Source organism: Erpetoichthys calabaricus, chromosome 3, assembly GCF_900747795.2.
Source record: "Erpetoichthys calabaricus chromosome 3, fErpCal1.3, whole genome shotgun sequence".
NCBI lineage: Eukaryota > Metazoa > Chordata > Cladistia > Polypteriformes > Polypteridae > Erpetoichthys > Erpetoichthys calabaricus.
This window is the reverse complement of record NC_041396.2, coordinates 224,698,944-224,722,671: the sequence shown is the minus strand read 5'-3', so window position 1 is coordinate 224,722,671 and position 23,728 is coordinate 224,698,944. Positions and strand designations below refer to the sequence as shown.

General features: G+C 37.9%; 1 protein-coding gene across 1 annotated transcript in view; it reads left to right on the top strand.

Annotated features, from left to right (window-relative positions):
* The first annotated feature begins 462 nt into the window (after window positions 1-462).
* ccnc (cyclin C) overlaps window positions 463-23,728 on the top strand; it is a 51,403-nt gene continuing 28,137 nt past the window's right edge. Inside the window, exon 1 of the mRNA XM_028797852.2 lies at window positions 463-668. Within this exon, the coding sequence (XP_028653685.1) occupies window positions 637-668 (32 nt within the window). The 5' untranslated portion in view covers window positions 463-636. The remainder of the gene's footprint in view (window positions 669-23,728) is intronic.

The window sequence follows — 23,728 nt, the reverse complement described above, 5'->3', positions numbered from 1 at the left end:
AAGCTGTTCTGGCAGTTCAGAGTTAGCCTCACAATTTCAACATCCTGGCTTTAAAATCTCGTGCCCACTGCACTGTGCGTAAAGTTTGCTCCTTTTGCCCGCGTGTGTGAATTTTTCTCTCTGTTCATATGTTTATTTCTCACATTGCAAACAACAAGACATATTGTAACCGTTTTGATGTTTTTTCTGTCTAATCCCAGCACTGACAGATTGAATGACTTGATTAGGGTTCATACAGTGAGTGTAAATGGGAAACTGGACTGGATTTACTTTGATGTAATTATCATTTTTAAATGGTAGGCTGGTGCGTTTTTGCTGAGATTAAACTATTCAGTTCTGCTTTGGAAACAAATGCACAAAATGATTATACATCGGCTTTTGATCAGACTGTATAATTATTCGCCTTTTCCAATTTCCGAGTGGCCAATGCTTCACCACCGGAACCAATGTTTTGGCAACGTTACTGTAAGAGGGAAGATATTTTTTTGTGCACACGAGCTCGAAGGAAATTCGGTTTAATCGAGCTACGAACAAAACATTAAAGAAGTTAAATCCTAAAGATAAACGACAAATAAAATCATAAGCAGTACTTTGCAGTTTAAAAGGACATATATTTTCTACCTCTTTTTGGACATCATGGCAGGGAACTTCTGGCAGAGCTCGCACTAGTAAGTATTCGATTCTAAACGATATCGTTTCTGGAAATAAAACATTTTGGTTTTTAACCGGGCTTTAACATTATATGATTTAACTTCCGTTAAATGCAGTTTATAAAAACTATTAGGAAATAAGATAGTCTTTTCGTCATGATTCTTACGAAAACGTTTATTTGTGATTTTTTTATGTAATGTTACTTATGTAAAGTATACAATTCATCTTTGTATCCCTGCACTATTTTCATTTTACCGTATAGTAAAAAAATCTTTGTTTATGTCTCTGAAGTATTATACTATTTTTGAACATTTTAAGAATATGCCTCTAACACATTTTTGCTTATATTATCCCCACTTGTTTCGCCCAACTTGCTAAGCTTCCATGCACTTGTATGTTTGCGGAGAGTTCATGATTTGAGTGTGTGTCCTCCCGGCAAGAGTCAACAGAAATTTGTGTTTTGCTGTCGTTTGGAAGAGGAAAGCTTACCGTAATGATCATTGTGTGTGCTCTGGAATATGACCGAAGGTCTCCCGACACAGGGTGTGCGAAATTGTAGTACAAGTAGTGGATTATTAATATTTTGACGCTGGTCAAAGCTAATGTAGCTGGAAAAGTATCGAATACTTTACCATGTATTAATTGAGTTTTGCGTCGATCGTTTAAATTTTAAAAAACATTTTTCCCTGTTTTTTCCCATGTATGTAGCTGGCCCTTTATCTTAATAATGGTGTGATTTATTGAGTGTTCACCAGGTGCCTTATGTAATGATTCAGTTAAAAAAAGCTGATCATTTTTTTTACTTTGTTTACCACAGCACAGTGGTTATGTTGCTACCTCACATTTCCAGAGCCAAAAGTTTAAAGCTTGGCCCAGCCACTGTATACTTTGACAATCACCCAGCCTAACAAGCTTCTATTCATGTAGATTCTCAAGTTGACACTTGAAAGTTCCTGACGTTCTACTCTCCACCATACTACTTGTTAATGTGATACCATGTGTCATTTATTCTTTAGTGTAATTGAGAAAGGCTCTAACATTTGTGTATAAGTTTCCCTTAACCAGTTTCCAACTGTTCCCCGTTCCTGTTGAAGAATTGATTGTAAACGAATAGCTCAGATCTACTGTACTAATTTTAATCACTTCAATTGTGTCATCTCTTAATCTTGGTTAATTAAAATCTCCTCGTAGCTCATATTTCACAGTCCTTGAATGAGCCTACTTGCTCTCCGCTGGTACATTTTTCTAGCGCTGCTTCGTCATTTTTGCAATATGGGGATCAAGACTGTACTAAAGTACTCCAGATGAGGCCTCACTGCTGCATTATATAGTGTAACATCTGTTGACTTAATTAACACAATGTGTGGAGTATAACCTAACATCCTGTTAATCATCTTGATTGCATCTGTATACTGTCTTGATGTAAATAGTGGTAAGTCCACTCTGACTCCTAGATCCTTCTCATGAGGTGTATTTTCAAGTTTAATTCTCATATAATGCTTCATTCCTAAATCAGTTATCCAGGCGACAAAATCTAACATTTCTACTCTCATTGTGTTACCTTACAGTTACTTAAGTTTTATGTACCACAAATCTGCATAAGCCTGTATGCTGTCCATGTCCTTCGGCAATAACTTGACTGCATCATCTAATTCTGAAAAAAATCCCCTCACCACAGCTAGATAGGTACGTTATTTTTCCTAGTGCGATAACTGGTGTTTAACAGAAGATCAAGAAATAGCACAGTAAAACTACCTTCAAATACATACAAAGAATTACAGAAACGAATAAACAAATTCTTACTTAACCAAAGAGAGCAGTCACAGTCAAGCATTACAGTATATAGACTAATTGCTATAATATAAAGGAATTCCAGCAGCTTTTCCTGATACACAGCTCTGCTGAATAATTTATAAAAATTGCCCGTGGCTATTAAAGAGTTACAAAACATGTAAATAATCACAACATCAAATAAACAGTCTGGTCCCAATTTAGTTCCCTGTGTTACCTACCCAGTCCAACTTGACACTGATGTGGACCCCCAAGTGCTTCTAGTAGTGCACCACCTCCATGTGCATTCTCTGAATAGAGATTGGACATAGGGTCTTTTGGAGGCAGAGAGTGTTATTAACTGGTTTGTTAGTTTTGCTAATGTTAAGTTGCAGACAATTTTCTTTGCACCCAGAAACAAAGTTCTCCAACCAGACTTATTTACTCTGCCTCATCCTGCTTGTCAATACGCCTCATTGGTGCAGGATCATCGGAAAATGAATGCAAGTGAAATGATTTGATGTTATATTTATTGTCCTGGACACTATAGTCTCATCCACCTGCGTATCCCTGAGATTAACCCCTTTGCTTAATGTGAGCTGATTTTGTACCCATTTACACACCACACCTTGAAATCCCACTTGTTTTAGTTTGATTACTAAGCTTTCATGTGACACCTTTTACCCTGTCAAAAATCTTCTGAAAAATTCAGATAAATACCAATCATATGCACATCTCTTAGCATATGCTGTTGTTGTTTCCTCATAGAATTCCTCCATATTACTGAAACACAATCTTCCGTGTTTTATCTCGTGCTGACTGATTGTAATGCATGTTAATATTATTAGCCTATAGTTCTTTGGATCAGGTCAATTACTCTTTTTACGCAGTGGGATAGTATTTGTTAGATTCCTGTCCTTAGGAATTTCCCCAGTGTGCTGAGAAAATTTCCAAAAATACTTGTGCCAAGGGTTTAAGAGTTCCTTTTTAATATTTTTAAAAATTACAGTTTAAATTATTTTCTGCATTAGGGAGTCTGTAACACACTCTTAATATAAGGCATCAATAACCAATTGTTTCTATTCTAGCCTAAGTATCCTCTTAAGGTGTGACTCACCATCTAATTGAAGAAGGCTTGAGTTTTCATCCTGTTTTACATAAATGTTGACTCCCCCTGTCATTCCTAAATAAAGTGTACCCATCTATGTTATATTTATGGCCATCACTATTACATAACCAGGTTTCTGCTGTTAATATAGTATTATAGTTGTGTGCAACTATTCTGTATGTAAATCCAACTCACATGTTTTATTATTAATACTCATAGGATTATGGAACACAGTTTTAGTGTATTACTTTATTTTATTTTTTTTTTACAGTGGACTATAAGTTTCAAAGTTATCTCTCTATTATAAAAAAAAATTTTGGAAGGGAGACTAGGCAGACAAGACGTGATCTTCTCAGAAGACAATTTGACATCCCGTGAGAGACACTTTAACGTCACGTGAGACAACATTTAAAACAAGTTCACGGACATCTAACCTAGCAGTTGTTGGAATGCTTTTGGCAGACACGCTTCATGTGCTCCCAGCTCTTAAAACAGTGACAAGCAGAACACATAAATCGCCAGCAGCAGCAAGCCAGCAGATGATCCGATCGCTTCTCCTTGGCATGCGTTCAGCCAAATCCCAAACCCTAACAATGCCCCCCCCCACAATGCGAGCGGCAGAGACGCGAAGTGGCAAAAGGGCAGCTGCTGTATAGGCTTTTAAATGATCGACGCACAGTGCAACAAGCAGAATACGCAACTCACCAACAGCAGCAAGACAGCAGATGATCCAACCGCTTCTCCTTAGCTTGCGTTAAGTCCCCCCTCCTTCACAACGCAAGCAGCAGAGACGCAAAGTGGCAAAAGCACAGCTGCTGTACAGGCTTTTAAATGATTGACGTGCAGTTCGCCAGCAGCAGCAGCAAGCCAGCCAGCAGATGATCCAACCGCTACTCCTTAGCATGTGTTCAGCCGCCCCCCCTTCAAAACACGAGCAGCATTATACGTCCTGTGAGAATGAGATTTAACCACGCCTGGGGCCGGAAATAAAGAACAAGTACAGTATTGTTTTTACAAAAGTTTTAAAGTAAAAGTGAACGCAATGCATATGTAACAATTCCCATGAAAATAACAATCTCTTTAAATTGTATATCCGGTAAACCAAACCCGGGGGTGGGCGAGCGAAGCCCCTTAGTTAAATATATTTATATGTATTTTATTGATTGTCCCTTTATGTGAAGTTATAAACCTGGCCTGTGTGTGGACTCAGAACATTTTCTCCATGTTGTGTTTTTTTTTTTCCCCCTCATCCCTCTTCAAATCACAAAGATACTTAAGTTTCTTCAATTGACAATTCTAAATTCATATTGTATGAGTATAGACTTTACATAAGTGTGCCTGCCCCATGGCAAAGCCCATTTTGGTTACTGCTTTGTGTCTGATGTTGCCGAGCCCACACTATCCTAAATTGGATTTAGTGAATTTAATAATGGATGGTACTGTGAGCATCATCATTTTGGTTTTTGTCTTAAGAACTATTGAACACTAGGAAATAATCGAAAACAAAATTTTTGAATATCCACTTCACTTTTTTGTTCCTGGAGGAACATTGTTTTTTCTTTTCTTTCAGACAAAAAATTTTTTATGTTAGGAGAAAATGTTCTGCTTCAATGTTCTGCCATAACGTGCCAGCTCGACTCATGCATGACTTATTCTGGATATTTTTCATTGCTGTACTTAGATCAACTTTGAGTTTAGTTGTAAATAATTTTTTATGTATTATGTTAAAAAAGATGAAGCATTGTTTTAATTTGAGGACTTACTGTATTGCATACCAGATTTTTTCAAACAAGTTAATGAATTTGTTTTGTCATGATAAGAAAACAATAAAGAAAAGCAAAATGTGAAACATTTCGAAGCATTCAGAAAATAGGATCAAGCTGTTAGTAAGAAAAAAGATGATTTTTTTTTGTAACCTCCATTTTTTTATAATCTTCCTTAGATTAATTTCTTAATCATATTTTATTGTTCTTGTGTTATCCGTGTAGTTTTTGTAATCTCCCCAATTTTCTTTTTCTGTTAATGGAAATGTATTTACAGATACAAGCCTAACCTGAATGGTAAACCCAAATTGAAAATTATACTTTCCTTTTGGAATTTACAGCATTGAGTAAAAACTGTGTCACAACATTGCTTTCAGTACTACAGTGTATATCATTATTGAATCATTCATTTTCTCCCTCTTTGGTTTCTGCAATAAAATTGCAAATTTGGATGAGTACTTGTCAGCCTTTTGCTATCTCACATCATCTTTAACGTGAAGGCAGAATATAAAGAAATACTTAAGTGGTGGCTGACTTCATTCTCACAGTAGGTACTGTAGGTACAGGTGATCTTGGAGCCAAAGAGAAGGTACTAGTCCACTGCAGAGTTCACCAAACCACACAGAGACACATGGAGCCAGTTAAGTCACAAATTAATTTGTAAACCTTGTGATATTTTGGTGGAGAGACAACCTACCCTGAAGAAAACTTGACAGATAATAGGTGAATATGCAAACTTCAAATGAATACTGCTTTTCCAAAGAATATACATGCACAACATCTGTTCCCTCTGTTTGTAGTAAGGTACAGTGGAACCTCGGTTTGCGAGTAACTTGGTTTACGAGTGTTTTGCAAGACGAGCAAAAATTTTTAATAAAGTTTGACTTGATAAACGAGCGAGGTCTTGCAGTACGAGCAGCATGTATACTCTTTGTCTGCTGAGTGTCATGTGATCACAACTGAGCTGATGGTTCTCTCTCTCGCTGCGGGATTGTGGGCAATCGTCTCTTATTCTCCGTCTGAGTCGACGTGCTTCACTCATAGTAAAGATCCGTACGAGCGTATACCGTTTACTGCAGCATTAGCATTGTCACTGTGTGTGTGTGTGCGTGTGTGTGTGTATGTGTGTGCGTGAATGCGCTCGTGTGTGTGTGTGCTGTAACGTGCGAGTCCCCGTCTTGCACACTAAAACACAAAGCTGAGTCTCAGTACTTCAGCAACACCAGCTTTATTCAGCTTGAAACAGACACAGCAGTCAGGCAGAGCCCTGTGCATTTATAATGTTCCTTGTTCCTTGTATCACCCATCGATGGCAGGCGCTTATAGCATGTCCACGATCTTTTCAGATTCACTTTTACGACGAACTGCTACAGCGCTGGGAGACTGCGATTGCTTTGGGACGCTCTTCCGCGTGTCATCCCGTTGCGTGCAATCCCACAAGAGTTTAGAAACTCACTCACACCAGCCATGATTCTTTTCAAAGGTAAAGTGCAGGTTAATTTGTTTTATGTATTTTTACTTTATATTTTGTATTAATCATTTTTATATGAATAGTTTTGGGTTGTGGAACAAATCATCTGAGTTTCCATTATTTCTTATGGGGAAATTCACTTTGATATACGAGTGCTTTGGACTACGAGCACGTTTCCGGAACGAATTATGCTCGCAAACCGAGGTTCACTGTATACTAAATTTTCATTGAAAACACCACATCACCAAATATGAAAGCAAAGTTTAGAGATGGTGCATACTATAATAATAAATGATGACCTATAAGTTGTACCTTTCCAGTAGGTTGACTAACATACTGTTTTTTTTAACTAGATGACCTACTTGTTCTGAGTTGTGGACTTAAATAATCCTTATTTATTTGTCTGTTGTGTTTATTTAGTAAGTCAAGTAACCTAAGTGGAGAATACTCATTGACATTATTTATTTGCACAGAACATTCACAAGTTTTGTTATGTTTTTATGTTTAGTTTACACTGCAGTATTGACCAAATATATATTTATATAGTTTGTATAGTTTGTGTTATTTATCTCTCTAACATCATGCCAATTCTTACTCCCTGGGGTTTATTCTTTTCCAGTTCCCAGTGTAATGTGATCAGATGTTACAGATAATCTGTCAATCGCTAGTGCCCTACTGACACTGTTGTGATAGCTAGTTGCTGTCCTCCATACTGACAGTCCAGGTTTCCAGTTGCATTGTGGTGCTCTCTGTAATGCTATTCTACTTCAATTTCCAACGAATAGGAGCTACAGGCAACCTCTGCTTTGATGTCTCTTCAGACAACAGGTCAGCCTGCAGTTGTGCTCGTACACATTCAATCTATCTACCTTCATTTACTGAAATTTTATTGCTGTCATCAAATTTTGCAGCCCTGCACATTTGTTGGCAGTAGCAAGTGCTGTAGTAAACGATCATGCTGAACTGTTACTAGGGTACTCCCTGCTGAATGGAACATGCATGGATCAACATAGAAGTGCAAACCCATCTAAAAGTAGAACATGCAGTGTGTTCTAAAGGAGGAGCAATTTTCTGCAGTGACACACATTTTAAAAATAATGTTTAAATAATTTTTCATAATAATTGTGGAAGGGTGTTTCCAGTTGCCACCATACAACACTAGTAGACTAGATGTGAATTTTAACCAGCTCACCAGTCAATGTCTAGTTTGCACATTCTCATTTTGTCTCCATGGGCTTTTTTCCTAGTGTTTTCTTCCAGCATCACCAAAAGATACCAATTACAGATTAACTGGTTTGATGTTCAGTGTACTGAGCAATAAACTAGCACTCTATTCAAGATTGGCTTCTGCCTTGTGTCAATTGCTGGAGAGATAAAATTTGACTAAGTAGGCTCAGTAGATTGATGTATGGATATTTAAAATAGCAAAAATAGGACAATTATCATGCCTTTAAAAATAAGTTGTAAATTTTTTTTTTCTCAAACTTAAATTGATTTAATTTATTTAGGGTCTACCCAGTGTGGAATTTGCATGCTCTCCCCATGTCTGTGTGGGTTTTCTCTGGGTGCTCCAGTTTCTTGCCACAGTCCAGAGACATGCAGGTTAGGTGAATTAGCAATGCTATGTTGGCCCTAGTGTGTGGTTGAGTGTGTGCGTAGGTGTGTGTGTGCGCGCGATGGACTGATGTCTTGTCCAGGGTTTGGTCCTGCCTTACGCCCTATGTTAGCTGGAATAGGCTCCAGCAGATCCCTGTGACCCTGTTCAAGACTAAGCAGTTTTGAAAATAACTGAGTAACATGTTTTTCAGACAATAAATGTTAAATATATGTTTAAGAAAGCATATATTTAAAGACTGCATCAGCATTCCATTAAAAAGTCATAAAATTGCTCATTTTAAGTTACACAGTTCTCAATTTCCTTACACGTGCGCAGGAAGAAAAATACATCTTTGAGGGCTATGCTTTAAAACCGCATAGCTGGTAGTTTGTGTTCTGAGCAGGTAATATATCTAACAATATTTAGAGTTCAGGCAAAAAATTGACATATATCAAATTAAGTTAGAAGACATCTTGTCAGACTTCCAGAAAAATGGCATCTATGCAGTATTGATATGATATGACAGAATCTGTATGGCTGCAGATCAGCAAATAACATTAATCACTGATGCAACTCATGCAGTTTGTTACTTTCAGAAAGATGTATGATTTCTGGTAGTTTAAGATTTTTATTTATATTTTTCAATGCAATTCTGTTAGTCAAAGTGTTTCCAGTTTATTTTTTAATTTCTTTGCTTTCTACTTTTTTTTAAGGTGATATTTTATAAACATGCATCGTGCTGTTTTAGGCTTTTTTTCGTGGAATGCACATTTATTAAAGATTTATGCAAGGCTGAAACTCAGATAGCAAGTGTTTTTTATTCTGTTCACCTGTTTAAGGAATGAGCATAGAAAAAGAGTGTGTGTGCAAATTTGAGATTGGAGATATTAGTAAAACTAGCCAACCTGCGGCGTACGCTGCATAATCGGGCCGCTTTTTTAATGATTTTTAAGCACAGGGAAAAAATTAACATTTGAAAAATCCATAATTTAATAAACCACCAAGAAAAGTAACATTGTAACAATGCACGGTACGAACCAACATACAATTGTCCGTGATTGAAAACTGGAGGGCCGCCGTCGCGCCTTCTTCTCCCAAAGCGAGGGACGGGGGTGGACGGCGCTTGGGCGCAGAGGGCGGAACGAGAGGAGAGAGGAAGGACGCCCATTCCACCCCCTCCATCATGCTAGTCTGCTGATTTCTCGTTCAGTATGCACTGCCTGCTCATGTGCCCACCCCAACTCGTCACCTGAGTCGTTTTCGTCTTTGCACAGTCCACATGCACCTGTGAGTCACGTAGACTTTTCATTGTTCTTTGCAGTTCTGGCTGCTTGTTGGCAAACAAAGGCAACAGCCATGTTGTGAAGTTTGAGAGCAACAGTTTCGTCAATGACATTTTTCCAGAAAAACCCGACTGATAGAAACAAACAGTTACAGTTTCTATAACATTGAAAGAAGTGTTGTTTCTATGAAATACATTTGAAGCGGTAGCCATGGAGGGCAAATGAACAGTCAACGTGGCTCACAGCTGTATTTGGACCGCAGCACAGATCAAAGTGAGTGAGTATGTGTTTGATGAGCTGTTCGAGTTGGCGGGCAGTGCTCTGAGGTGCGTTCCCTATCACGTGGGAGGAGGGGTAGAGTTTCTGGGCGGGGCTTCGTTTTTCCTTTCCCATGGTTTTCGATGGTGGACGCGGTCAGGTGTCGCAACCGAAAAGAATAATGCAAAGTCAACGTGGCTCAGAGGTGCATGTGGACTCCTAGCACAGACGAAAGCGACTTACGGGGTGGTCGGTGAGTTGTTGCGTCCGGGCACATGACCAGGCAGTGTGAATGGCTAGAGAGCGAGGGTGGACGCGGGCCGGGGAATAAGGAGTGTTGTTGGGCGGGGAAACATTTTCCGTGTTCCTGCAGGACCATCTAAGAAGATGCATGTTTGTCGCAGATGCGAATTGCTGTATGTATCGTGTAAAACAGTTTGCGATGGTGCACGCGGTCGTGCGTCGTAACCGAAAAGTCAACGTGGCTCAGAGATGCATGTGGACTATAGCACAGACGAACATAAATGACGGCGTGTTTTCCGAGGTGTCGTGTCCGAGTTGGTGGGCATGGCTCTGCGAGTTGTCGTCGTATCCAATGGTCTTAGAGTTGGTGGGCGTGGCTGTCTTGCATGCTTTCCATGGGTGTCTACTTGTCGGCGGCTTAGTGAATTATATATATAGATGTTCCCATATTTCAGGTTTTGGGCTTCCCTAATACAGTTCACATTTAAAAAGGCTTAAGTGCACAGCCAGTTGAATGCAAATGCCTTATTTTTTTAATACAAAATGAAAATGTCAAAAATGAGAGTTGGAAGAAAATTTCTGGCTGACACAAGAAACCTGCTAGCTATTTTGGAAACATCATTAACAGTGGGGCACATATCACAAACAAAATTGTTTTCAATTTTATGGCATAAAAAATTTCAACCTTAATTTTGTGATGTTTTATTTGTTTGACTGATGAAAATGTGGCATAGTGGATAGGGAGCACATAGCCACCAACTTGCAAAACACAATATCTGCCTACAAGACAACAAAAGTCAGTGTGTTCTAAAATATTCTATATGCAGAGGTCTTTTATAGCACACTAGCTGCCTAGAGTTGTGCTTTGAAATGCTTAACCTGCAGGTAGTGTTTTATCGAGACTAATCAGCATTGAGGAGTCATCGTTCAAGAGTTTGCTGCAAGAAGGGATATTGCAAGGTGCGATTGAAAAGCAACTAGTTGCTTTGTAGTGGATGCAAAAGCAGATCATTTTAATTTTAAAGAAACAACATGCTTTTGAATTTCCAATTTTGTGTTTAGAATTCAAAATAGAAACAAATGATTATTCAAAACTATTTGTTGTCAAGTATATGCTCTATCTCCTGGTGTTCTCATTTTTTGGTTCGTACCTTTACAAGAGCAGTATAATTTTATTATTTCCTTTTTAGTTTGATGTTTTGTCTAAATTAATGGGAGTGAGATATTAAAATGAGCTTACTCAAGCCCTTTTCCATATGTCTCTCTTTCCACAAATTTAATCACTTATTCACCAGTCCCAGTAAGCGACTTGTGACTGGTTGTTTGTTGTTTGTTTTTACAAGAAGTCACGACCTCTACCCAGATTAACCAAGAACAAAGCAGCTCATTGAAACTAGAAAAAAAAAATGCTGGTGTCATCGTGCACATTCATGCATCAGTCTTCTTATGACAGCTATTGATATAAAGCATGCATGCAACTTGCAAACAAGTGACACGAGCTGAGCAAAACTTATAGTTATGCATTTAGTTTTAATCAGGTTGAAGTTTAAGTTTAGTTACAGATGTTTTGGCATCGGGCAGAGTGGTAGCAAAGAGCAGTCATTCCTGCTGCAAAGTGCCAGGGTCTGTGTAGGGTTTTTATGTTCTGCCTGTGTAAGTCTGGATTGATATTATTGCATGTTCTTAACTGCAGATGACTACCTATTTTAACACTGAATACTAAAAATGTGTCGGTAACTCTTCTCAATTAAGATGAAATGTTTTTTGTTCATGTGATGTGTAGTAAATAACATCCATCCCATTTTTTCTTCACATTGGCCGCTGTGCCACCAGATACAAAATATAAATTGCAATTAACTGAATTAAAACTAAACAGATGCTTTATTAATGGGTTCTGTTACTCTTTTGTAATTGGCTATGTGATTGAGCCCTGCAAAAGTGCCTACTTACCCTCCACCACGTTTACTTCTTGCTTTATAACCAGTGTTACCATGATAATCACAGGCTCCCTGTCACCCTAAACTGCATAGATTAAATGTACCCCGAGCACATTAAAAGTATATGTATATAACATCTGTTCAGTCCTTTTCATTTGATTACACGCTATGCACATGCTTAACCTCTTGGCTTGCATAACATAAGGCTATGTGCTATTGCTGTTGTATAGGATATCACAATCTGTTTCTCCCTATGCACTTTAATGGATAGGACTGTTTGTGACACCATGGCTGTCTGAAAAGTCTGCACAGATTTTTGTCCAAAATTATTTAAATGTAGTGCATTTTTAATTAAATATTTTCTGTCTATCCATCCATTCATCCATAATCAAACTTAATTTATTGAGTTTCAGGTGTTTTGGGTCTGTAATGGCAACATTGGGAAGAGGCAAGAACCATATTTGTACAGGATACCATGCTATCTCAGGGCGTACTCCGGTACATTCACACTTTCTGTCCAAAAGGGTTAGTTTTTGTAATGTATGGATTTTGGCAATGTGTACAGGAAATGGAATGCCCAGATAAACTGGAGCACCCCAAAGAAAAGCCTTTCACAAAGAAGTAGATTTTTCAAACTGCATACAGAGAGTGACATCACTTTATTCTGTGCAGAGTCTGTTGCCTTTGAAGCTCTTCTAATGATTTGTTTATTTTATTTTTTTTGTGTTTTTTATCACTATTGCAATGTACCCTTTCTGTATTTTTTTTGTTGGAGTTGTGTTTATTTTTGACTACTTGTGATTGAGTGAGTTACATTTTGTAAATTTGTTTTTTTTTTAAAACCACAAGAATAGCCGAGTTAATGAAGTAGAAGTGCTTTGGTAGTTCTATTTTTCACAAGAAACTTAATCAGAGGTAGATTTAACATAGGAGGAATATGTTTAAATAGTACTTAATTTGTCTCAAACGGAAATATAGCTTTTTACAGAAGCTCAAGTAATATTAAACAACAACAACCTCAAACACGGCAAGAATTACAACAAAGAAGGAAAAACATCTGACTTTGCTAAAGATAATAGAGCAGTAACAGAGAGGTGTCCTAAAAGTGTTTTGCTATAGGTATCAAGAAGCCACAGTAGCATGTCTTGATACAGTTTTGTTGAGTAAATAGTTAGCTAAATATATTTAATAATGGTGTCTTAAAGAGAGGATGTACAGCATTGTCCATAATCGTCATCAGTTTTGTGTTTATTTTTCTTTTCTCTGCTACTAGCTCTGGTGAGTCAAGAGTGTGTCCTGTAAACAAGCTTTCCTGCTTAATTGACTTGGTGATTTGATGGACCACTCTTGAAGCGATGAAACAAGCCCAGAACACTACAGCATAGAAAGTCACACTGGTTGCTTACAAGAGTTGTAGAACATGGAAAGGATGTTAACTGCCCACATTAAAGACCTGTAGTCTAAATAAAACAGAGTCTCCTGTGCCCTTTCTTGTATAGGTTATTTGTGTCACTTGACCAATCCGGCATTTTATTGCTGTTGCAGACAATTCTTTTTGTGTCAAGAAACAAAGTTTTCTACCTCAGTCCTTGAGCTTCACAAACTGTTGTCTTATCCAAGACTCCATAGGCTTATCTACTGAGTAGATACTCCTTGACAGGAATGGCAGGATGTTTTTGATGGTACTAGAGAAATCCCAAAAAAAAAACACCCTGCTGCCAGCTTTGTCCAGTTGGGAATAAGCCGTGTGTAGCAGATAGACATTTCTACCTTCCACTCCAGTCTTTGTCTGATAGTCAGACTGCAATGATTAGAAGTGGTCTTTCACAAGAAACCTCATATAGTCCAGGATCAGCCTGTTATGATCTTTATGAAATGTACTACCTATTGAGCATCTTCTTCTGGATTTGTTTCTGGACAAAGGAAATGTTACCAATAGAAAGATCATTCATACTGCAGAACAAAGAAGTAGACATTCTCCATTGTTATTTATCTCTCTAGCTATCCCATGTAGACTGGTGACTTGTTCCATACCCAACATGTTTTTACCAATTTGTTCATTTCTATGGGATTCGTAAAAGCAGTGTGAATGTTTGCGCATTTTACTCATACAAATGTTTGTGATGCTCCATCTTTTGGAATGATAGGGACTGCAGCTAGACTAATACACAGACACGTATCCTTTTATTAAGGTGGATGAGTCTTTCAATATTGTTTACCTCCTGCGTTAGTGCATATGCCTTGGTGATAGTAGTTTTAATGTTGTGTATTGAAATGACTCTGTAATGATTTATTTATTAATAGGTTTGCATCAGAGTAGCACCCACACTGCCTCCTTCTTCGAGACTATGCCCACTTCATAAACATTGTTGGTGTTTGTGTCCGGGATTATAAAATTGTTTTGTCTTTTATCACATTTTTTCAGCTTCCTGTTTGAGCATGAGATTAGCATTGGTAGTGTTATTTGTTACAAAAAATGAGCTAGCTCAATCAAAGGGACATTTCCCACAAGTTTCTGTGGAGGTTTCAGAATTTTTGATATGAAAGGAAAATTCTTTAGTATGAATGGAGCTCGTAATTAAAAACAGTTAGGGTGCACAGTGACCTTATGTTGGAAAGAGCACCGTATTGTGGAATTTGTTCTCTGAATTTGTCAATGTTTGCATTAGTAGTTCAAATTTTAATTAAACAATGGTAGTTATCTAGAATCTAACCTTGTGTAAAACATGGTGAAATCATTGCAACTGCCTCACCTAACAAGAATTATCCTGTACCTAATTTGAAATGGTTGGCATTAGTCGCTGCCTCCTCTCCTTCCTGGGGTCATTCTTCCCTTCTCTCCCTGGGAGAGAGCCTTGAGGTCCAGAATATCATGGGTATACCATGTTTTAAAATGGGCAGCCCCTCTTCACCGTTTTTTTCATAATTAGCTCATGACACCTTGGACAGGACTCAACAGTACAAACAACATCCTGGATCTACCTACTTCTCTTTCACTGGCTAAATTCTGCCATTGCGTCTTAAGCTAAAGCCACCAAGATGCTGTCTTTGCCTGCTTGCTGATGTCACTCACCAGCTTCTTGAGAGCTGGGCCCCTGAACCCTGGACTCCCAATTTACTCGAAAGTGAGAAACCCCTGCAGCTGACTTCCACTAGGAAGTTCCAGGCATTCCATCCATCCTCCCTTTGCTTGCAGTCAAGGATCAGGGCTTCATATTTCCTGAGCTTACGCTCATGTGTTTCCTCAATCCTGTCCTTCCAAAGTACTGAAAATTCAAGGAGGACTAAAGGATGATGTTAGGTCACAGGTTTTTGCTAGTGATGTCCCTGTAAAATATGAGCTGCCTCTTCTGGTCACCTTGCAATCTCCCAGTTTACTGCTATGGCCAGGATCCCTGTGTTCCTGTCTCTCCTGGACTGATGACACTAATGAAACAAGGCCCTTTGGCATGCACTTTACTGTTATTTCACTTCCTCTCATTGTCCAATCCTGCAGCCAATTGTGCCAGTACCTACCTTTGAATTATCCAGTTAAAAGAAAAAAGAAAGAAAAGTGTTTTTTTTTGTTTGACAAATGAAATATCTGTGGCTTATCATTATACAGTATGTAGTCTACATTCATTTTGAAGGAACGATTCCCCACAGGTTCAAATGGGGCTATTGATAAGACATAATTTGACTTTTTTTGGTAACGCTTCTATATCTAGCTGGAATGCATCCACATATGTGTAATACACATGGACAGCTATAGAATGAAGGGCTATCAGAAGCACCATATTTGCATTTGCAGATACAGTGCATCCGGCAAGTATTCACAGCGCATCACTTTTTCCACATTTTGTTATGTTACAGCCTTATTCCAAAATGGATTAAATTCATTTATTTCCTCAGAATTCTACACACAACACCCTATAATGACAACGTGAAAAAAGTTTACTTGAGGTTTTTGCAAATTTATTAAAAATAAAAAAACTGAGAAATCACATGTACATAAGTATTCACAGCCTTTGCTCAATACTGCACCTTTGGCAGCAATTACAGCCTCAAGTCTTTTTGAATATGATGCCACAAGCTTGGCACACCTATCCTTGGCCAGTTTCGCCCATTCCTCTTTGCAGCACCTCTCAAGCTCCATCAGGTTGGATGGAGCAAGTATAGTCTGCGCTGGCCCTTTTGTACAGCACCACCATGTTGTCAGACCAGTCCAGTTTGTTGTTTATGTGAACCGCCAGGTACTTGTAGCTCTTTTTGCTTTGTAAGTGTATTTTAGTTACAATTCCATCAGATTATTTATTACTCTTCAAAATGTGAATATTGTTGGGTGTTCTGTGGAAAATCACATTCTCTTCAAAGACCTTTATCAAAAAGGTAGCATGAACGTAGAACTAATTTATTCTTATTTCAGATTTTACATTGTTGTACATTAATTAGTTTCCATTATTTTTGACATAAGCTTTTTACACTTAATTACCTGCTAGATTATGTTTATTAAAATTGTTATACCGCCTTTTGTGTACTAGTTGTAAGTATGTGAAACTTACAACTACTAAATGACACTGCATTTATTTACTTTGTCTTTCACTTTTCACTAAGGTTGTTTAAGTTCTGAGCTAAAGAAATCCTACTCCACTCTCATCATTTACAGAGTAAATGCTTCCTGTCTAGTTTCAGAGCTATTAAAACCCTGTCGATTTGATTTTAAACCCTCCACCCCCAACCCAAAGGAGAAGGAACAGTGATTTTGAAAGGTTTCAGATAAAATAACATCTTTATAAGAATTGCTTCAAGGCTCCAGTCTCCAAGAGTGAACTTTAAATAAAGGCTGTTGTCAGCTTTAATAGTGAAAGGCATATCTGACTGCACAGAGATATTCCCTGAAACCCTTCCTGGATTTAGACTGCTGTGAATCAATAAAACCTGTAAAGAATAATGATGCATAATTATAATTTTTTCAAATATATGGAACTATAATTGAAAATTTCTCAAATTACTAATAATATAAAATTGCATTTATAATCTATTAACTGGACTAAAGGTATTGATATAATAATTTTCGGCAACATAATATTATATTTCCATATTTTGTTCTTCATGCTTTACAGTGATGATAAAAGCAACCCTTAAGCTTGCCCATCTGTCATTTTTATTCTGTCCTTTAGGCACAAAAAAATCTCTTAAAATTCACTCATAGGAATAACACAAAATCCAATTTTAACCAAAACTGGCAACTTCTTGTGTGTATTGAACTGGAACAAAGCCTGAAACATACTGTTTACGGTAAAATGCATCCTCATCAAATTTTGTTGTATGTCATATGACAGTGGACTCCATGGCACTTTGATTGAGTTAGCAGAAAAGAAAATGTAAACCTATATTCCTGTGGGTCTTTTACCTCTATATAATGATTCTTGTGCTTTAGTCTTTCACACACATTTACCTAGTACCTTGCTAGAGAAAATGTTCAAGGTCATGTTACATGAAAACCTTATAGATAGCTAATTAATTCCTTCAATAAGCATGTGCTCTTTATTATCGACTCATGCACAGCTGCATGAATTATATATGGTTTCCTTTAAAAGGAGCTACTATAGGACAGAGCCAATATGCGTTTAAGTTACATTATTGTCATCTTGCTTTCTTTACTTGTCACAATGCAAAAAACATTTTTTTCTCATTGTTTTGCTTAGTAAAATTTTGACATTCCATTATAGTTTAAACTCTTCATATTTTACAGAAGCACTAAATATACATGCTATTGTGGTCAAGCCAGGGTGCCTCCATTGGTTTATTTTTAAATTGCTTTTTTGTTGTCTTAGATAGATACTTTATTAATCCCAAGAGGATTTTAAAAGATTTTAAAAATCTTTGTTGACTTTTTATTATTGTTATTTGTTTTCCTTTATTTTTATATAATAGCAGTCTGTTCATTTATTATTTGTACATGTATTTTCTGATCATTGTAGTCTACTCAGTTATAATTTAGTTTACTTGTGAACACAAGCCAAATAAATCAAGCTGCACTCTGTGATCCAAATGACTTTACCACAGTTTTAAATAAATGTTCCAGCCAAAAATATGTTTTATTATATATTTCTTACCCTACATAGTTTGCAGTGATGGCCATGAAAAAATCTTAATCTTCTGTTTTCATGCCAAATGAAAAAAAAATGTAAGATATAATACAAACATATGTTGACCAATGGTGTACAAGGGTAAGTAATGGGAAAAAAATCTTCTGTTGCACATGTTGCATAACCCATTCATCAGCTACCCAGTCATATTCTCAAAACACCTGAAACACATGCATTTTGTTTTTTGCTAAAATATTGTTAAATAGGTACATCCAGAAAAATCTGTGTACATCAAATGGGAAACAAGATGTGCTGTGATTTTTTACGGATGTATCTGTTAGGATATTTTAGCAAAAAAATGCACTTGTTTTGCACACCCATTAGGAAATGTATGTATGCTCGGAGAGACATCTGTAAACATTTTCTTTACAATCAAATAATTAATGCAAAGCCTTTGCTCCTTTATCAGAGCTGCCAATCTCAAACCTTGTTTAATTTTATGGCTCATTAATCTAAAGTGTTCTTGTATCATAGAGTTTTTCCTTTCCAAGGATATCATCCATATGTTTTGAAGCCTAAAACGGACAATTTTCAATCTGTCGCTTTTTTCTCTTAAATGTTTTATTTACCAAATGGAGCATGATGAATCCACACAGGTGTAAATGGAAACAAGTTTGATGGCTCCTTTGTCATTTCTATTTTATTGCTAATAAGGAGCCATTAAAAACAGTGAATGTAGCTGTTTAAGACTGAAATAAGCAATTAAGGGTGGGGAACCTTAACAAGCAAGATCACTAAAGTGAAGCATCAAAATATCACTTGAGCAATAAGTTCTTCATTAGTAATTAATTGACTTTTTATGAAAACACTGGATTGGAACAAAAACCTTCAGCCACTGTGGCTTCCAGGACCAACACTGCCCAACCGTGATTTAATCCATGCATCACATCAGAGTTTTTACAGTAACTGTGGAGACGTTTTTTGAGTGCCAGGAGTTGAGAATGTCATTAAACAAATCATATATAGTATTTAACAAAGAAGAATCAATAATAATTGCATGTTTTAATGTAAGCTTATTTGAGAGATGCTTAAAATTTCAATTAAATCAACCTTTAGCAATACATTCAAAACCTTCAACTGCAGCCATATTGCAACATTGATCATTTAATTGTATTTTGCTGTGTTTTTGTTTCATTTGCCATGCCAATTTGAATATAATTATTATTGTTGTTCATTTTTTTTGTTGAATTATTAGCTATGTTATAGCCAATACTTTTTACCCATCCAGTGGTTATAAAGAAGTGCTGCCCATACAGCATCCCTTTTTACGCAGTATTTAAACATTTTTGGGAAATGAGGTGTTGTGCGATGATGGTAATATTGTGTTATCATAGTCATATCATTTCCCCCTGAATGTGTTTATTATTCTTATGTTAAGTAAAGTAAGACATCACTTTTCTCATTGCATAATGGAAGGTGGGTTAGAACTTGTCAAGGTTATCAAAATAACATGGTAATTCTAGGAGTTTATTGCAAATGATAACAAATAATTGTTCATTAAGCAGTAATGCCCCATCCTAAAAGACCTGTTAGAGCATTAGGGATTATTAGCATCCCAAAATTGTCTAATAAAAACATAAAGCACAGTTCTGATGGTATCTGTCATAAATAGTGTCTCATCTCTGATACTTTTAGGACAGTCGCATTCAAGAAAAATGTCTGCTATGTATAATTTAGAGTTGAGGTACCCTAGGTTTTCAAGATTTTGAAAGAGTGGACTTTTTATCTTACATTTATGTAATGCAAGTCCTGATCGATGTTGGACTTTTTAGATGATGGCTCGGAGGAGCCATTCTTCTATAAAGGCTATGTCTGCAGGAGATGCCAGTTGATCCAGTACCTCAAGCTCAGGTTCGCTGAACTGGATGAGGAATTGGCCAGCCTGCGTTATAGTAGAGAATTAGTGGACATGGCCCAGGTGTCCTTTAGAGAGAGAGTGTGCACCCCTAAGGTGGCACGGAAGGAGATTCCAGACCAGACAGGTAGGTGGATCATTGTCACGAGACGAAAGGTAAAGCGCAAACACAAGTCCTGTTCAGTTGGACGATGAGCCCCATCTTAGTGAGGACATCTGGCTTCACCTGGAAAGCATTAGGGAAAGAGGTCTAATTTTAGGAGTGTGTTATAAGACTGCCCAATGCAGACAGTAATTTCAATGCATATCTTTTTAGTAATATTCAAAGATGGCAAGTTTACGGGGGGATATTATAGTCATGGGTGTCTAACAACCTGAATATTAACTGGGGTGACCTTACAAATAGCGGAGCACAAGAGCAGGAGTAATCAGTGGCTCTTTTTTTAACACAGTATGTTAAAGCACCAACATGGGGAGAAACCTGTCTGGATTTAGTATTTTGTAATAATCGGGACAGAATTCATAGTGTATAGGTGATTGAACCACTAGGGTCAAGTGACCATAATATAATACAATTCTCAGTTTTTTTGGAAGAGTGCAGATGATAAGACTGAAACGGTTTAGTTTGACATTGGTAGAGCAAATTTGGGGCAGATGCAGCAAAGGAGGATAGACAGGGATAAGCTTTTAAGTGTATACACAGCTGAGAAGCAGTGGAACAGGTTTAATACTAGAATTACCAGAGCCTACGAAAAAACTCGTAGATCCGTCCCACCTTTAATCGCTTCTTAAATCCGTTCGCACCTCTCCGCCATCGTCTTCTGTCTTCTAAATGTGTAGATAAAGACAAGCTGCAAGCAGCCGGCTATTCCATTCCCCCACCAACTTAGAATGTGTACAAACTTCTCCCAGCTCATGCCTTGATTGATTATCTGGGAGTGAAGTGGAGTTTTAGAGTGGAAATAATAGATCGTTATTTGGAACACACGCATTTCATTCGTGTGTGTTCTGTTTCTACAGTAATCTGTGTAAACACATTTTTAAAACAGAAACGTTTTTCATATTCTAGTAGTAAATGACAAAATGTAGGCATAAACTATATAATGTATGAAGCCTGAAGTCCAAATATTGAAGAAACACTTTCATGAAAGGTACAAATATAACAGAACAAGTGCGCTTTTATTCAAAAATATAACTGCCGAGAAAAAAAGCCGCCTTAGTGTGCGACGTTGACACTCATTTACTACGACTGCCGCTGTGGCACTATAGTATCAGTTGCTGACTGGGAATCAAGAGGTCACGAGTTCGATCCTGCTCGACTTCCTTTTGAGAAGTGAACTGCTCTTATTTTTACTATTTTAGAATAAAAAGATACATTTGATTTCAGTTTGTAACAGCCAGTGTAATTTATGATATTTGTAAAGGTTAGCTTTGTTTTAGTTTTTTTTATTCACTTTCATTCTCTCAGTCGCGTTCTGGATCCTTCCCCATCTGACACTGCTGTTTTCACATACAGACACGCTATAGCTCTGCAGTGTATCACAATACATACAACTGCATGGTTTTTTTTTTTTCCCCAATCTTGCCAGTCCCCACATGTTGCTGTATGCTGTTTCTTTTGTACTCCAGGACATTCAGAGGAAAGCATAGTAAAGAGCAGTAACTTCAGCACTATATGCAATTATCAGACACTCCCCATCTGACACTGCTGTTTTCACATAAAGACGCACTATAGCTCACCCAAGGAGCATCCTTCCTACATTTACGACATGTGTACTTGTTGCAGTGTACACGCCTCTCTGTGCTATGGTTCCTATTACACTGAACATGCACCTGTAATTTGCAGCTCTTTTCATTATCTCAAAACACCACGCACATTCACAGTAATTCCCAGTTATGTCCACCACTCACACCCACGCCCACAACCATACAGAACTGACTCCACATCAGAGAATTTCCAGTTCCAGTTCAGGTGTGTAATAGAAACCACAGCATAGAGAGAAGTGAGTACATTGTAACAGGTACACACGTTGTAAATGTAAGAAAGACGATCCTTGCGTGTGTGTGAACTGTTAACATTTGAATCTGATGATTGCATATAGCGCTGTCTTATTCAGTGTGCTTATTCAGTGCATGCAAGAACATGCAGGTGGCCAGTTGCTGTGTGCTACAACATGCTGGCGGTGATCAACGCACATTTAAAAAAAAGAGACAAATATATGTGACGTTTTGATGAAATCATTTTATGACGAGAATAGTACCAATCAGAAAACATCGTCAAAGTAATGCAATATTATTTGAAAATGAACAGCGTCAGATCGTGTGTGAATTTATACTGTGGCGCTGTTAGAGTCAGAGCAGAAGTTGAATAAGCTCCTGTTCTGACTCTTAAGTAAAAAAGCATGAATTAATCAACAGAAATAACCGCGATCGACATTTTAAACTTAACGATTTACAGTGCATACCAATTTATACATTTTATGTCCGTTTGAGGTTACAAAGAAAAAAAAAAAACACTTCCTCCCCAGCGGGGAATCGAACTCTGGTCTCTATATCATTCTTGAACCTTTTGTGAAAGTGTTTATTTGATGTTATTACTACAATATGAAAAAATTTCTGTTTTAACAATGTGTTTACACAGATCTATATTACTAAACCACAGTTTAATTTATGCACGGACGGCGAACGCACCACATGCGCAATGCGTCTCAGAGTCAAACCCAGCGGCTTCCCAGAGTCAGTAGGTGGCACCCAAACAACACCACCTGTGAACTAAACCTGCTCTGATCCACTGTGCCAGCGGTCTGTGTGTGTAAGTTAGTGTATGCTTGAATCACATAACGGAAAGAGCTCAATAATTTGTAATACAAAACCGAGCCAGTAGTTCCCAGAGTCAGTGCGTGGCGCCCAAACACCACAACCTGTAAACTACACCTGCTCTAATCCACTGTGCCAGCAGTCAGTGTGTGTAAGTTGGAGTATGCTTCCTAACAGTAAACAACTTCTACCTAACAACACAGCCACAGAACAACAAAGACGAGACCGCATGGATAAAAACAATACACGGAGGCTCCTACGACGCGCTTCAGACACACCAGAAGCAAAGATGTCACAGCTCCACAATGAAAGAGCTCAACTAACGGAAATACAAAACGAGCCCGTATGGATAAACACAATGAACGAACGCGCCCACAACGCGCTTCTGACACAGCAGAGGCAAAGGAGTCACGGCTCCAAATGGAAGGAGCTCAACGATTAGTAATACAAACACGAGCCCGTATGGCTACGACCTGTAAACGAACCCGTATGGATAAAAACAATGAACGAAGGCGCCCACACAAAGAAACCGCTTTAGTACAAATATGTTTATTTAATTAAATGAAAACTTTACCATGGCTACGACCTGTAAACTAAACCTGAGGTAAAGCGTGCACGGCAGGTTGTACAGCCTCCCGAACGCGACCGCCCACACCACTGCATATACCACGTTCATTTAGTAATGTAGCCCTCCATGCCCGGATCCGCCGCCATGGTCACTTCAGCACGCAAATCCGCCGCCGTCAGCAAACGACTTCTTGCTGACGACACAGCCATAGAAAAACAAAAAAGAGACTGCATGGATAAAAACAATAAACAAAGGCGCCTACAACGCACTTCTGAA